General features: G+C 33.0%; 2 protein-coding genes across 3 annotated transcripts; both read right to left on the reverse strand.

The window, feature by feature from the left end:
• Positions 1-786: 786 nt before the first annotated feature.
• Positions 787-6,113, reverse strand: LOC112536252. The gene is made up of 3 exons (XM_025158888.2): positions 5,201-6,113; positions 2,712-2,879; positions 787-2,626 (listed from the first exon to the last, which is right to left on the reverse strand). Exons 1-3 carry the CDS (start codon positions 5,741-5,743, stop codon positions 878-880), a joined length of 2,460 nt encoding a protein of 819 aa, XP_025014656.1. The 5' UTR covers positions 5,744-6,113; the 3' UTR covers positions 787-877.
• A 2,441-nt stretch (positions 6,114-8,554) lies between these two features.
• LOC8279583 lies at positions 8,555-13,336 on the reverse strand. 2 transcript variants are annotated; one of them, XM_048369717.1, is made up of 3 exons: positions 12,697-13,336; positions 10,441-10,608; positions 8,555-10,353 (listed from the first exon to the last, which is right to left on the reverse strand). In XM_048369717.1, the coding sequence occupies exons 1-3, from the start codon at positions 13,234-13,236 to the stop codon at positions 8,623-8,625; spliced, it is 2,439 nt and encodes an 812-aa protein (XP_048225674.1). In that variant the 5' UTR covers positions 13,237-13,336; the 3' UTR covers positions 8,555-8,622. The 2 variants fall into 2 exon arrangements, with proteins under 2 accessions (XP_048225674.1, XP_048225675.1); XM_048369718.1 differs by lacking the exon at positions 12,697-13,336 and adding an exon at positions 10,744-10,850.
• Between the last annotated feature and the right edge of the window lie 1,484 nt (positions 13,337-14,820).

Consider the following 14,820-nt stretch of genomic DNA (forward strand, 5'->3'; position numbering starts at 1 on the left):
GAGAGAATTTAGACATCATAGGCTGCAAATAGCAACAGGTCCTGCATATTTCTTGAGGATCTTAGGAATTTTTCATCTGGCTTCTTGAAAAGGCAAGAACCAAAAAATACGCTCCAATGCTGTTTCAGCAATGAATTCTCCATTTGATTGATGTGGGCATTAAGCATCTTCTGCTTTCCTGTTAAAGCTGGAGGAACTCATGAGAATATGCTATTTCTAACTGCAAATGAACAATATCCTCAATGCAATGTTGGAAAGCTCTTAAACTCCAAGCAAGTTGAGTTGTTGTCAAAATTGCTAGCTCTGGTATGGATAACCTATCTTTGAGTGGATCGGTATATTGACTGAAAACTAACCCATGAAATTAACCTCTTGGATGCGTAAAGGATTTTCTGTTGATCTTGATACAAAGTGTTGCTTAGGCTCCTAAATGCAATAAAAAAATAGAAGTATAATTGATTTGCTTTACTAGACTGCAATTATATGCTATGATACTATCACTACTTAGCTCTGTATTACTTCAGTGAATTACACATCTTCACAGGAAAGGAAAAAGAATTTTATTTATCTGCATCTTTGTTTTTTTGCTGGTAATAGCATATTAGATGTGATGGCTAACTATGATGGAAACCAAGGTTCCTTGTCTTAGTGTTTTGTTGTAGCCATGCCATGTCAGCTCTGCTGGCACAGATTTTTCATTAATGGATATAGCTTGATTAGGTTTCATACGTTATTTATGTTCATCTGACATTTTGGAGCGACAGTTCTGTCCTGCTAAAACTTGGCTAAGAAACTTTGAATTGCTATAATTTCTTGCAAATATATAACTTGCATTCTATTCATTTACAAACCCACACCAAAAGACTATTGAACTATTCTATTTTGTATGCAAATTCTTAATTTTAAATAAAATTTCGTTTAAATTAATTTGCATTGTAGGATTCTCCATTATGATTAGTTCTTTTACTTCTTTCTCAATCTCTATTATTTCGCCCATCAAATTACTGATGCAGAACCCTAAACCACTTAAGCAAATTTTCATCTGATTTTTGAACTTCTGCTCACCCTTGGAGGCATTAACTTTGCCAACTACTTCCTTCGAGTTTTTGATAAAGGAACTCACGATCTCCAAAATTGCTTCCTCATCTAGACCCTTATTTTGGAATTTCCCGGATTCAACGTCATGATCGGTGCTTCTCTTCTGCCACTTATTTTCAAGATCTGCAAGGGACTTGATACAAAGTACCTCTTCAAGGCATCTTAGTGAAGAGTAAACTTTTTCTTGAAAATGATCTAGATCAATATTAATGTGTTCTTCTAGCTCCTCCCATTTTAGTCCTAACTTCTCTGATATTCTTGAGAGAATTTCTACATCATAGACTGCAAATAGTATCAGGTCCTGTATCTTTCTTAAAGATCTCAGGAATTTTTCATAACTGGCTTCTTGAAAAGGCAAGAACCAAAAATTAGGCTCCAGTGTGGCTTCAGCAATGAATTTCTCCATTTGATTGATGTGGGATTTCAGCACCTTCTGCTTTCCTCTTAAATCTGGAGGAACTGACAAGGACATGCTCTTTCTGCGTGTAAAATGAACAATATCCTCAATACAGCCTTGGAGTGCCCTTAAACTCCAAGCAAGTTGGGTTTTTGCCAGAGTTGCTGCTCGTGCTGGTTGGAATAGAATCTCTACCACTACAAAACAAATCAATCCGATACAAGCCTCTGTAATTCTTGCAATTGCAAACTCGTTTGGATTGCTATAATTTTTCCTACCCAAGATTAATAGAGCCCCTATGACAGCTGAAGTTCCACCAGCTTGGCCATACATTCTGCTGTGCCTTAGAAAACTGGTGAAAATGATCCAAGGGAGAAGAAGTATGACCCTGAGGTCCTCAAATCTTTGGAAAATGAAGGAACCTAGAATTCCATAAACTGATCCCATAGCTGTGGCTTGTGCACGAGAATTTGCAACTACAAAAGTAGCCTGTCTTCCTGTTACAAAACTGATGGCAATGGTTAGTCCTGACCAATACCCATTTTGTTTGTTGAATATCAGACCAAATAGCACAGCAAAACCCAAAGAAAGTGAGCACTTGACGGCAAAATTCCATCTTTCACTACCAAGTCTAATCATCATCAACCCATTCCAAATCCTTCTGAGGCTACCATTTGCTTGATTTTTCACATCATTAGTTTCTTCACCTTCTATTTCCTTTGTGTTCCTTCCACTGCCCTCTAGACATGGACTGACAGGTGATTCCCCTCGGATAAGTTCCAGACAGTAGAAGAAGAAGAAAGCTGGAAGTTCCTCTTGGGTTGTGGCACTAGTTTCGAGAGTCCACAAGAGTTTGTCTGAAACTTCTTCTTCTATTGTCTCTGGAGCTGTTGTAGCATCAAAAGGCACAAAACACTTTGCTTGCTCTAGCTTTAGGCGTATTTTGCCTTTCATGCTTATTAATACTTGTCTGAGCTCCTCATTAATCATGCTAACAGGAAAGGCAGGGCATGAAGTCACAGCAATTTTCATTCCCCGTATCATAATTTCCAGGTCTTGCAATACCTGTCCTAATTCCATGCAGTTATGCTTCAAGAATAATATCTGTGGCTTCTCCCAGGTCATACCTCCCTGTTCAGAAAAATACAATTCAGTTAGCAAGCTGACACTATGATGGAATTCAAGCAGGCGGATATGAATGTAGATAATTACTCACTTGAACCTCTTTAATCCTCTGAATATGTCTCATTCCTATTTTAGTTAAGAACTTTGCTTGAGAAATCGAGTCAGTTGCGGCCCGGTTGTCTTGTGCAGTGAAAGCATCCATAAAGAGATTCAATCTCTCTGAAGCATTCTCAACATATAATCTGCATGCTTTCCTCACCTGCAAATATCACAATGTTAAGGCTTATTTAAGCTTTGCATAATTAATCTGCCTTTAGCATTGTTCTTGTGAAAAACGCTATTCCAAAACCAACATATATTTTGAGTTTTGAAAATTTATTTTGAGAAAAATAAATTAATTAAATTCTTCTCCAAAAAAAAAAGAGTCAGAAAAACAGTTTATAAAAGATCATAAAAAAATTGTCAAAATTATTAGGCATGTCTTTCTCGGCTAAAGTTTTGATTTGCCTTTTCAATTTGGAGTTAATATTTAATTAGTTTAGATTTTAACTTTCTGAATAAGTTATTTAATAACTTGCCATGCAAATCAAAATATTTAATTTATAAAAAATTAAATTTAGTCTCTGAACGCCACATTAGAATTTAACTATATAAAATGAATTCTTATTAAGTTAGAGGAAAATTATTTAAGTTTGACGTATAATTTTAATATCTAATAAAAATAACTAAATAATATTTTTTTATTAAATTTTCTAGTTAAATATTTACTATAATCATATAAGATTATACTTGTAGAAAATTAGAGTAAAATCTTATAGTTTAGTAATATTCAATCTTCCAATTATCAAAATTTATAATTACTAATTATTGAGTATCATATAATTAGTAATTATTATTTTTAATTAAATATTAAAATCAGATTATGAAAATTAAATAATTTTGCTCTAATTCAATTGAAAATTATTTATAGATTTTGATATTTAAAATAATTCAAAATTGGAGACCAATTATTAGAAATATTAATGAGAAAATTAAAATTGGAGTAAATTGCTCATTCACTATAAGTCTAGGGGCTATACTAATCCTTGAGTCCAGCTCATGGTTCTTCAATCCTTTGTTATCTCTTTTATCACGATATAAATTTGTATCTTATTATCCAACGGGCTGTGGATGAGACGGTGGTAATATCTTCTAGTTTAAGTAAGATTTTAAATTTAAATTTTGAATATGTAATTACATTAAAAACTACTAAGATAGTATTTTCGTACTTGTAAAAGTCTCGTGTAACACGCTTTAAATTAACTATATGTATATACTAAAAAATATATATAACCTATTATTTACTTTTGTCCCCGCTAAAGGAAAAAGTTGAAGAGAATCGAGCAAATAATCTCCAAGTTTTCTCTCTCCTATAATTGATTTGGAGCTGTCTTAGCTTGAAATACAAAAAAGAAGAGAAGGAATGGGAGAAATTGATGCTAGAGAAGATACTGACCATAAAGAAAGATATAAAAATGTTCAGATTACATTCTCTTGTATAAGAACATCATTTTGCTTTGAATATTCTAAGGTTTTCAAGCATGTCTGCCAGTGTTTATTCCTTTACGCACTCTGCTAAATTAACAAACCTTATTCACGATTGAATTCAATTTAATAAAAAATATTATTTATTCTAACTCTTGCTCAACTTATATGAGATATAATATTTTTACTAAACTGTTTCTTATCTTCAAAATATTGAAAGACAATTTAGTAAGAATATTTTATGCTAATTAGAGGGACATAAATTAGAAAAAATAACCGTCCAGCCCTACTCATTTGATAATATATGTCATTTAAGGTGCTAAAACACATATAAGCCTTTATCCCACTAACTTCTTTTGGTATACATATATTTAAAGTTAATATAGAGCGTACCTAAATTAGAATAAATAGCCGTCTAGCATTATTTATTTAATAATATATATCATTTAAGTTGCTAAAACACATAACTTTATCTCACTAATTTTTTTTGGTATATATATATCTAAAGTTAATGTAGAGTGTGTCAGATAAAATTTTTACTGTGATAAAACACTCCTTCAAGAGTTTTAATATATATGTATATCTAAAATTCAAATTGAAGCCTTGCTTAAACTATAAAAGACCATTATCATTTTATCTATGCACACTTCAATTTATCCCACTAACTTTAGTTGCGTAGTAAATCAACCAGCAAGTTGATGATGGTAATTTTTATTATTGGATGAAGGAATTATTAGACATAACCTATTTATATAGATACATTTAGACAAATTAATAAGTGGGATTGAGAGATATGAAAGGATTGATACATGCGCTCTGAACTTGTTAATATATATTATTTGTGAAAAGTTGTTTTCTAGTCTAACTGTATATTTCTATCTAATAAATAATTAATACAATATATTTATTAAATAATTAAATATATAGTAATCATCTAATATTAAAATTATATATATATATATATATATATATATATATATATATATATATATATATATATATATATATATATTACTCTCTTATTCCATGCAATATATTAGCAGTTAGGATTGTTACCTCATTATATGCTAGGTGAGGAAATGGAACCAGCATAGCCAAAACAGAAGCAAAAGCCCCCAAGGCTGTACATGAAGCCACATGAAGTGGGTGCATCACTATTCCAGTTTCTGCACCATGAATAACAGCTCCTACATACACGATCACGATCTGCCCAAATGCAATTCTTTTGGTCATCAAGGGTGTCGACTCCGGCAATGCCACAACAAAGGCAGTTACCGCCACTGCCACTGCCCCGACGCCACTGTTGAACCTGGCTGGTCCAATGGCCCACAAGGGCAGAATAGAAAGGATCATTACTTGAATGGTAGCGTAGAGAGCATAGAGAGTGCCTCTAAGAGTTTCACCAAGTGTAGCATCAGATACTATCAGGATCGTTGTCATGTAAGAAAAAGCCGGGTAAGATAGCAAGTGCTTGAGTGGTGCAGGGCCATAAAGGGTGGTCCCTCCCACAATGGTGCAGGCAACTGTAGTCCTTAAGGCTGAACCCAGATGCACAAGCCACAGTCCCTTGGTTGGATCCTTTGCTGTAGTTGCTGACATTTTAATATACAGAAAGGAAATGTATAATTCAGAGGTGGTATTGTTTAAATTTGTATGCAAGCAAAGATGTGGAAATTAAGTTGGCCTCATTGCCTACAAATATATTGGCACTTCCAGCCCACACATGGAGAAGCAGATAATTGAGGCAACTAGCAAGTCAATTATTAGGTTAGTTGGATGAGGAGAACAAAAACACTTGTGCGTGGAATCAGTTCCCAGAGAAATCTTCTTCAATACTAATGTTACACTTGGCAGCTACAATAACTATATGTACTACTACCAATCTGGTCATGTCATTATGACTAGTGTGCTCCATATTTAAGAGAAGAATGTTACTAGAAAAGATTAAAAAAATGAAAGAAGAAAAAACAAGAAATTTTATGCAGCAAGTAAATGAGATGAGGAATTAAGAATAAAAAATAGTCGTTTCATACCAAATAAAATTTATGATTATAGAAATGTTGAAATTTAATGAAGATTTAAGTATTAAATATTTTTTTAATTTAATATGTCATCTTGTTGGTCAATTATAACAATCAAAGATAAAATATGTTAATATCTTATTATATTATATAAATAAAATTGAATATACAAAATAATCATACAGTAAAGTAAAACATAATATAATATATATATCTTAAAAGTAATATATATAAATATTATTAATATAGAGAAATATTTTTTTTAAATAGAATTTAAAAAATGTATAACTTGTTATAATATATAATTTATTTCTATTTACTGTTGCTATAAATTAGGACCGAATTTTTTTTTATAATTATATTGAAGTTATTCCTATATAGAATATCGTTATAATGAAATTTACTGAATATGAACATATATCCTTAAAGGCTTGGTTCTTAGTGTAGATCACTTAAAAATATACACTTGTTTCACTATATTATTTACTGTTGATTTATTTATTTATTGATTTTACAGAATGTTTTTCTATCTTATTATATATGCAAGTCTTGTTGCACATATTTTTACACTTTTACGTAGAGTAAATGTATGTTTAGGTAATTGTATGACCGGCGAACCGATCCAAATTCCAGCATAAGGTAATACACATAATTAGTTTGTCACTGTAAAACTGATAAATGGGTACATTAAAGATTTATTTGAAAATGCTATTCGAGGTCAAAGAAAAGAGATTAAATCTTTTTTAGTTAAATCAATTATTTATTTAAAAAAATTTTGTATACACTATGTTTTGTTAATGTGTTAATATACATATGTTTTTCTAAAAGAAAATTTTAATACTTTAAAATATAATTTCTTAAAAAAAAAAGAAGAAGAAGGTATGGCCACGTAATCCCAAAGGAGGCCTAAATCATTTGTTCATGTATATTGATTCCATAAGAAACAGAGTTCCGCTCATTATATATGCAAAATGCATGGCATTTCCTTCCTATTTGCGTAAGGCTATAAATACTTCACAGTTTCTTGCTTGGATCACTTGACAGACAAACTTTTCCACTTTTGTTGGTTGGTGTTATTATAGAACCATCACATATCGGTTCATACCCTTCTAGTCTCATACTCTTGGTAAGTGTATATACAACACTAACTTTATTCAGATACTATATACTTGCAGAAAATGTATATTACCCATATATATGTAGAGAGAGAGAGAGAGAGAGAGAGAGAGAGATTGCGCATGTGTATATGTAAGGGCAACAAAAAGGAGCATGTTAATTGGTGACTTTTAACGCCTAAGTTGATTTGTCCTTTGGAGACTTGAATAGGTAAAATGACTCCATATCTTTTAATATTTACATCAGTTTAAAAGGCTTATGTTTATGCTTACTTTAAGAGAAAAAACAAAAACAAAAAATAAAAAAGAAATCATAGTCTGGTAAGCAACATTATTAATGCAAGTGCATGAGGAGGATATTCTCTTAAAAATCTCTTAGGTTCTTCAATCTGGGAATCAACAGGGGCCATAAGAATTATGTCACCCACTTAAGTGTTGATAAAGAAACCCTTTGCCCTAGGGTAAGGGGAGCAATGTGTTATGAATGTGAAAAATCGTCAGGATCAATATGTACCACTTGCCTAATTCCTCCACTAAGTTGTCAGTTGTCACCCATTTTTACTTTTTATATGCTAATTTATTGGAGGACAGGGATCATTCCCTTATTGCTCAATGTGGAAATTAACAAGAAAGTAATCATAAGGAAAATAACTTCAGCAATGGCTATATGCAAAAGTAAGGGTTAAAGCCCTGCGGACGGTCATTTCAGAGACAATTAATTGCCCAATAGCACTTTAGTAATGAGCATTAGTCACCTTCTTAATCGTCAGTGGCAAGTCTCCTTATGCCGCATGGATAGAGAAGCTAATTTCAGCAGCAGATTGGATGGCTTCTTATGCAGGGAACTCCCTATTGGTGTGCATGAGGCTCCTACAGGTGTCCACGCATGCACAGACAGGATATTGGTGGTGTATGCCAGCCTGGAAAGATTGGTTGATTGTCCTTTTCTAGCTTTGCCTGCATGCCTTGGTAATCCAAAAGAAAGTAGAAGTGTAATTTGATTTGCTTTACTTGGCTGAACTTAAATGCATGCTACAAGCACTATCACTATTTTGTCCTTTAATCTTTCAGTGTCTTGTATATGTGATGGCTAATCCTAATTATGAAAGCGACTACGGTTCCTTGTCTTAATGTTTTTGTTGTACACATGCCATGACTCAGAATTTTTCATTAATGCATAAAGCTAGCTTGATTATGTTTCATACATTTCTTATGTTCACTTGACATTTTGATGGAGGGACAATTCTGTTAACACTTGGCTGAGAAACTTTGGAAATTGCAATATTTTCTGGCATATATTGTTTATTGCATGATATTCAATTACAAGGTAGCACCATTTTATTTAGCATGGAAAATCCTTAAATTTACATAGAATTTCATTCAAATTAATTTGCATTGCTGGACTCTCCATTGCGATTAGTTCTTTTACTCCTTTCCCAATCTCTATTGTTTCTCTCATCAAATTGCTGATGCAGAACCCTAAACCACTTAAGTAAATTATCATCTGATTTTTTAACCTCTGCTCACCCTTGGAGGCATTAGCCATGCTAACTACTTCCTTTGAGTTTTCCATAAAAGAACTCACAATTTCCAGAACTGATTCCACGTCTAGACCCTTAATGTCTGATTTTCCGGATTCAATATCAGGACTCTTCTGCCATTTATTTTCAAAAACTGCAATAGACTTCACACAAAGCACCTCTTCAAGGCATATTAGAGAAGATTTAACTTTTTCCTGAAAATGATCTAGATCAATATCAATGTATTCTTCTAGCTCCTCCCAATCTAGTCCTAACTTCTCTGATATTCCTGAAAGAATTTCTACAGCATAGGCTGCAAATAGTATCAGGTCCTGCATCTTTCTTAAAGATCTAAGGAATTTTTCGTAAATGGCTTCTTGAAAAGGCAAGAACCAAAAATTGGGCTCCAGTGTGGCATCACCAATGAATTTACCCATTTGATCAATGTGGGACTTCAGCGTCTTCTGCTTTTCTCTTAAACCTAGAGGAACTGATTCAGACATGCTCTTTTGGCCTGCTAAAAGAACAATATCCTCGATGCAACTTTGGAGTGCTCTCAAACTCCAAATAAATTGGGTTTCTGCCAGAGTTGCTGCTCTTGCTGGTTGGAATAGAATTTCTACCGTAACAGAGCAGATTAATCCAATAAAAGTCTCAACGATTCTGGCAATTGCAAACTCACTTGGAGAGCCATAATTTTTCCGGCCCAGTATTAATAAAGCCCCTATGACAGCTGAAATTCCACCAGCTTGGCCATACATTCTGCTATGCTTTAGAAAGTTAGAGAAAATGATCCAAGGGAAAAGAAGTAAAAACCTGTAGTCCACAAATCTCTGGAAAATGAAGGAACACAGGACTCCATAGACTGATCCCAGAGCTGTTGCTTGTGCGCGGGCGTTTGCAGCTGTAAATGTAGCTTGTCTTCCTTTTATAAAACTGGTGGCAATTGTTAGTCCTGACCAGTATCCATTTTCTTTGTTGAATATTAAACCAAATAGCACAGCAAAACCCAGAGAAAGTGAACACTTCAACGCGAAATTCCATCTTTCGCTGCTAAGTTTCATCATTATGCCATTACAAGTGCTTTTGAGGCTACCCTTTGCTGGATTTTTAACATCACTGGTCTCTTCGCCTTCTATCTCTTCTGTGTTCCTCACACTGCACTCTAGACATCGACTGATTGGTGCATCCCCTTGCAGAAGTTCCAGACAGTACAACAAGAAGAAAGCTGGCAGTTCCTCTTGTGTCGTGGCACCAGTTTTGAGAGTCCACAGGAGTTTGTCTGAAAGTTCCTCCATCGACTCAGGAGCTGTTGCAGCATCAAAAAGCACAACACACTTTGCTTGCTCTAGCTTTAGGCGTATTTTACCTTTCATGCCCATTGATATTTCTCTAAGCTCGTCAGTCATCAAGCTAACAGGAAACACAGGGCAAGAAGTCAAAGCCATTTCCATTCCTTTTATCAATATTTCCACTTCTTCCAATATCTCTACTGGCTCCATAGATTTAGGCTTCAAGAATCTGATCTGCGGCTTCTCCCACAACATACCGCCCTGTTTAGGAAAGAATGGCTTGAATTAGCAGACTGAGAATGTAAAAAAGCTTAACTAGGAATATATTGACATGCAGGTGTGACTCACATGAGCATCTTTGATCTTCTGAAGGTGTCCAGTTCCTGTTTCCGCTAAGAATTTTGCTTGAGAAATCAAGTTGGTTGCAGCTTGGTTTTCCTGGGCAGTGAAACTATCCATGAAGAGATCCAATCTTTCTGAAGCGTTCTCAACGTATAATCTGCATGTCTTCCTGACCTGCAAAAATTTATAGATTCTGAGATGAATTTAAGCTTTCATTCGTAAGAATATATATATAAAACGAAAAAACTCTTGTTTGAATACTGATAACTTTGTCTAATATTTTCCTATCGTATTAAAAAAACATTATACGTTGCAACTCCATGTAAGCGTACTCCATCTCATATATATGGCTATTTTATGCTGCATATCACCTCTCAGGTTTTTTTAATTTGCAGGGCGAATATAGGATTTCAAATCAACGGGAGTCAAATAAAAATAGTCCCATAAACAAGTATAATGATAATTAACTTCAGATTCTTGGAAAAACTTAAGAATATTTTCTATAATAACTATAAAACCCAAAACTAACCTTGATAATTTTTCTCAATCAGAAAATTATTCAATTAGTATTCAAAATATTCAAATTCTTTTAATTTGATTAATTTACAAAATTCCAACCAAATTGTTAGTTTGTCTAACAAAGATTCTTTTTAAAAACTATTTAAAAATTGAAAATATGAATATATATATATATATATATATATATATATATATATATATATATATATATAAGATTCAATATTAAAATAATTAAAAAATTTAGTATCAACGAGTTTCATGTGAAATATGCTCATAAAGAACTAGTTACATATAAATTTACAGATAGGGGCACGTAAATTTACAAAGAAGCTCATACTTTATTCTTACTAATTATTTTTATAAGATGAGGTTATTTTCATAAATTTCTTTTACTAATAAACCATATTAGATAATTATTTATAATTAGGATTGTACATAAGGAAGTATGTTTTATTTAGATAAGAGGAAGAAATAAAAATTCTGCACAAAGATGAGCAAAATAAAAATTAGTCACCAAACTGACTGTAAAACTGATTAATTAACGAGTCGATCAAATCTTAGTTTTTTTCTATATTAAAAAAGCGATTAATTGAATGATTTTATTTATTTATTAAATCTATGTTTCTTTTATCAGTCTGATTATTAGTTCAAAAAGAAAAAGTTTCGGACCGATATGGTCTATTTTTTAGAAGCATATTTTGGTTAGTCAAACTGTGCTCATTCCTAATGTAAGTGTCTAAAGATTATATTCTTTGTATAAATAAATATTAGGTAAGTTGACTATGAGGTCTCAAAACTCAAACCTTAGTTTGAGATCAAATAATTAAGTAAACTTTTAGCTATAAGATCCGGAGCCAAATTGAATCTTATTCCTAAGAGAAAAAACTTGAAGGACCAACTTGTTCTTTTGGGTATAGTTGAGGGACCGGTATAGGCTTTGGCTTTTAAAAGATAGGCAGCGCGTGTGATAGAGGCAGCTCAGTGGGGTTTAAGAAATACATGATAGAAGTATGACTATAAATGTAACCTTCAAGGCTTAAAGAGGCAAGAAAACACCGACCAATAGTGAAATATAATTGTATAAGTGCATTATATATTTTGCAGTAACTAACCTAAGCTCTCAAACCATTTAGGTTAGGTTTAGTATTCTTTCTCCCCTTTCTACGCTCTATGCTCAGAAGGTTCCACCATCCAGGCAATATGCCTTTATCCTATTAGTTTTGCGTCCAACAAATGGTAATCAAGTAAAACAATAAGCAAAGTTAGCATTAGTAGTAGTTGATGAAATTGGTGATTGGCTGTGAGATGAAAAGGAGGAGGGATTTAACTTTGTCGACAATATGGACCAGGTACATATCTCTTCAGCAGTGCAACATGGAGCTCAATGCTAAGGCTAGGGTTGGAGTATGATCCCCTATTATAATGTATTTAGGATCAAAATTTAATATATGTCATGTGTCAAAAATTAATTTGTGGTTAATCTTAAGTAAATTCTAAGAATCAGATTCATATATCGTCAATATATATATATATATGTATATATATAAATGTTTTACATTTTAACATTAAATTAAATAATCGATCGATTCTTTAGAATAGGGTCTTTGCTCTTGCTGTATTAGCAGTCGTATACGTAACCTAAATGGAATACAATTGTCCATTACCACTAAGCCAAAATGTCTAGTAAAAGAAGAGGGAAGTTGGCAGTTGGCTTGAAAAATGCTCTTGTTAGTGAATAATTACCTCGGAGTAGGCTAGGCAAGGGAATGGAACCAGCATAGCCAAAACAGAAGCTAAAGCCCCCAGAGCTGTACAGGAACCCACATGAAGTGGGTGCATCACTATTCCCGTTTCCGCACCATGAATAACTGCTCCTACATACACAATCACCATCTGCCCAAATGCAATTCTTTTGGCCATCAAAGGTATTGGCTCCAGCAACGCCACCATAAAGGCAGTGACTGCCACTGCCACTGCAGCGAGGCCACTGTTCAACCTGGCCGGTCCAATCACCCACAAGGTCAGAATAGAAGGGACCATTACTTGAATAGTAGCATAGAGAGCATGGCAAGCTCCTCTAAGAGTGTGTCCAAGCGTAGCATCCGATATAATTAAGATGGCTGTCGCATAAGAAAAGGCAGGATATGATAGCAAGTGCTTGAGTGGCGCAGGGCCGTAAAGGGTGGTGCATCCCACGATGGTGCATGCAACTGTTGTCCTTAAGGCTGTACTCAGGTGCGCAGACCACAGTCCCTTGGTTAGGCCCCTTGCTGCTGTCCACATGCTATTAACTAGTAAGAGAATATATTATGGAGAGATCGACTAAATCGTTTTTGCATGAAAGCAAAGAAGTGAACCAGTTGAGGAGAGACTCTGAAATGGAATGTGCAATTTTGGAGTCGGGCTCGTTGGCTCTTTATAGAATGAGCAACTGTCTTAAAAATGAAATTGATATTTCGTACATTATCTTTTGTGTACATGATGTAACTGACGTATACTCCATAATGCATGATCTGTATTTGCACCGAAAACAATGAGTAATTGCTTAAAGGAAATAAATGAAATTTTTACTAATTCTAATTTTTCGTGTCCAATTATAAATCAAATCAATACATAAGTGACACATATTTATCGTTAAATAATTGAGCATATAACTTTTATTTAATGTCAAAATCATTTATACATTTCATTCACCTTCCTACACTTAGTAGTTAATATAGGTAAGAGTTAGCCAAAAAAATAAGACATATGCATCCTCCATCTCTGTTTTTATAATTTTTTTCACCTGTTTTGACTTTTAATTTTAATTAAAAAAGATACTCTTAATTGATTGATCTATAGTTAAATTTCATCTTCTTTAAAGTTATAATTCTCATTAAATTATTTTTAAAGTATCAATACATCAGATCTTTTTAGTTAAATTTCATTGAATATGAATGGTTAATAAAGTGTCTAGTAAGATATGACTCATCTAATAACATACAAAAACTTAGAAAAATAATAGCATCAACTAAGATACCTAACTTCTTAATCCATATATAAATTAAGAATAGACACTCAATTTAAAACTGAAAATAAATAATTTTATAATCACTAGTTAATTAATTATGTTTTCCATAGGGTAGCAATAATTTCAATAACTTTTATGTCTATCTTATAAATATTTAACTGATCAATTACAATATTATTTTCATAAGAGGCTATTGTACGAATTATATTCTTAAAAAACAAATACTAATGTAAGTTAATCACCCGACTTTATAAAAGAAAATGATTACAGTCCACTGGCCCTTCTAATGGGAGAAAAAAGAGGAGGAAGAAGAAGAAGAGAATGACAACCATACCATAAAAAAAAGGGTCAAACATATGGTGATTACACGATTAAGTAGATTTATGATTATTGGAACGTGGATCTCAACTCAAAGAATTCTTTATCCAGTAAATTTTGTTTCTGATACAGACTTTGTTTCTGTTATAGAATAGTAGAAAAAGTTGATATAATGGGGAAAAAGAATAAAAAGGCTTAATCAGGTGACTTAATCAGATAGCATTAAATATATCCAGATGACATATATTAGTGTCCTCCATGTAATTTGTTCATGTTGCTTTTAGAGAAAACAGACCTAAATTTGGACAGATACATACGTAGGGACCACTATAAATAAGGATAAAAATCATTATTAAATCTTTGAATGTTTAACTTTTATTATATTAAAAGTCCCTGAACTTTTATTCCTTTTTATTGAGTCCTTATAACTTCTTTTATTTTCGCTTGAATTAAGAACTTCTTATGAGACTTTTGCTTATTGTATTGAATCCTAGTACTTTCATTATAGACTTTTGGGTTCTCAATCGAAATAAAAATAA

Source organism: Ricinus communis, chromosome 10 (assembly GCF_019578655.1).
Source record: "Ricinus communis isolate WT05 ecotype wild-type chromosome 10, ASM1957865v1, whole genome shotgun sequence".
Taxonomy (NCBI): domain Eukaryota; kingdom Viridiplantae; phylum Streptophyta; class Magnoliopsida; order Malpighiales; family Euphorbiaceae; genus Ricinus; species Ricinus communis.

What these genes read in the sequence shown, in the direction of transcription:
- LOC112536252 (XM_025158888.2), bottom strand. Translation starts at nt 5,743, where the DNA reads ATGTCAGCAACTACAGCAAAGGATCCAACCAAGGGACTGTGGCTTGTG. An exon ending in CTCACCTAGCATATAATGAG is followed by an intron (nt 2,880 to 5,200) that starts GTAACAATCCTA and finishes TGATATTTGCAG; the next exon opens with GTGAGGAAAGCATGCAGATT. An exon ending in AGAGGATTAAAGAGGTTCAA is followed by an intron (nt 2,627 to 2,711) that starts GTGAGTAATTAT and finishes TTTTCTGAACAG; the next exon opens with GGAGGTATGACCTGGGAGAA.
- LOC8279583 (XM_048369717.1), bottom strand. Translation starts at nt 13,236, where the DNA reads ATGTGGACAGCAGCAAGGGGCCTAACCAAGGGACTGTGGTCTGCGCAC. An exon ending in CTTGCCTAGCCTACTCCGAG is followed by an intron (nt 10,609 to 12,696) that starts GTAATTATTCAC and finishes AAATTTTTGCAG; the next exon opens with GTCAGGAAGACATGCAGATT. An exon ending in AGAAGATCAAAGATGCTCAT is followed by an intron (nt 10,354 to 10,440) that starts GTGAGTCACACC and finishes TTTCCTAAACAG; the next exon opens with GGCGGTATGTTGTGGGAGAA.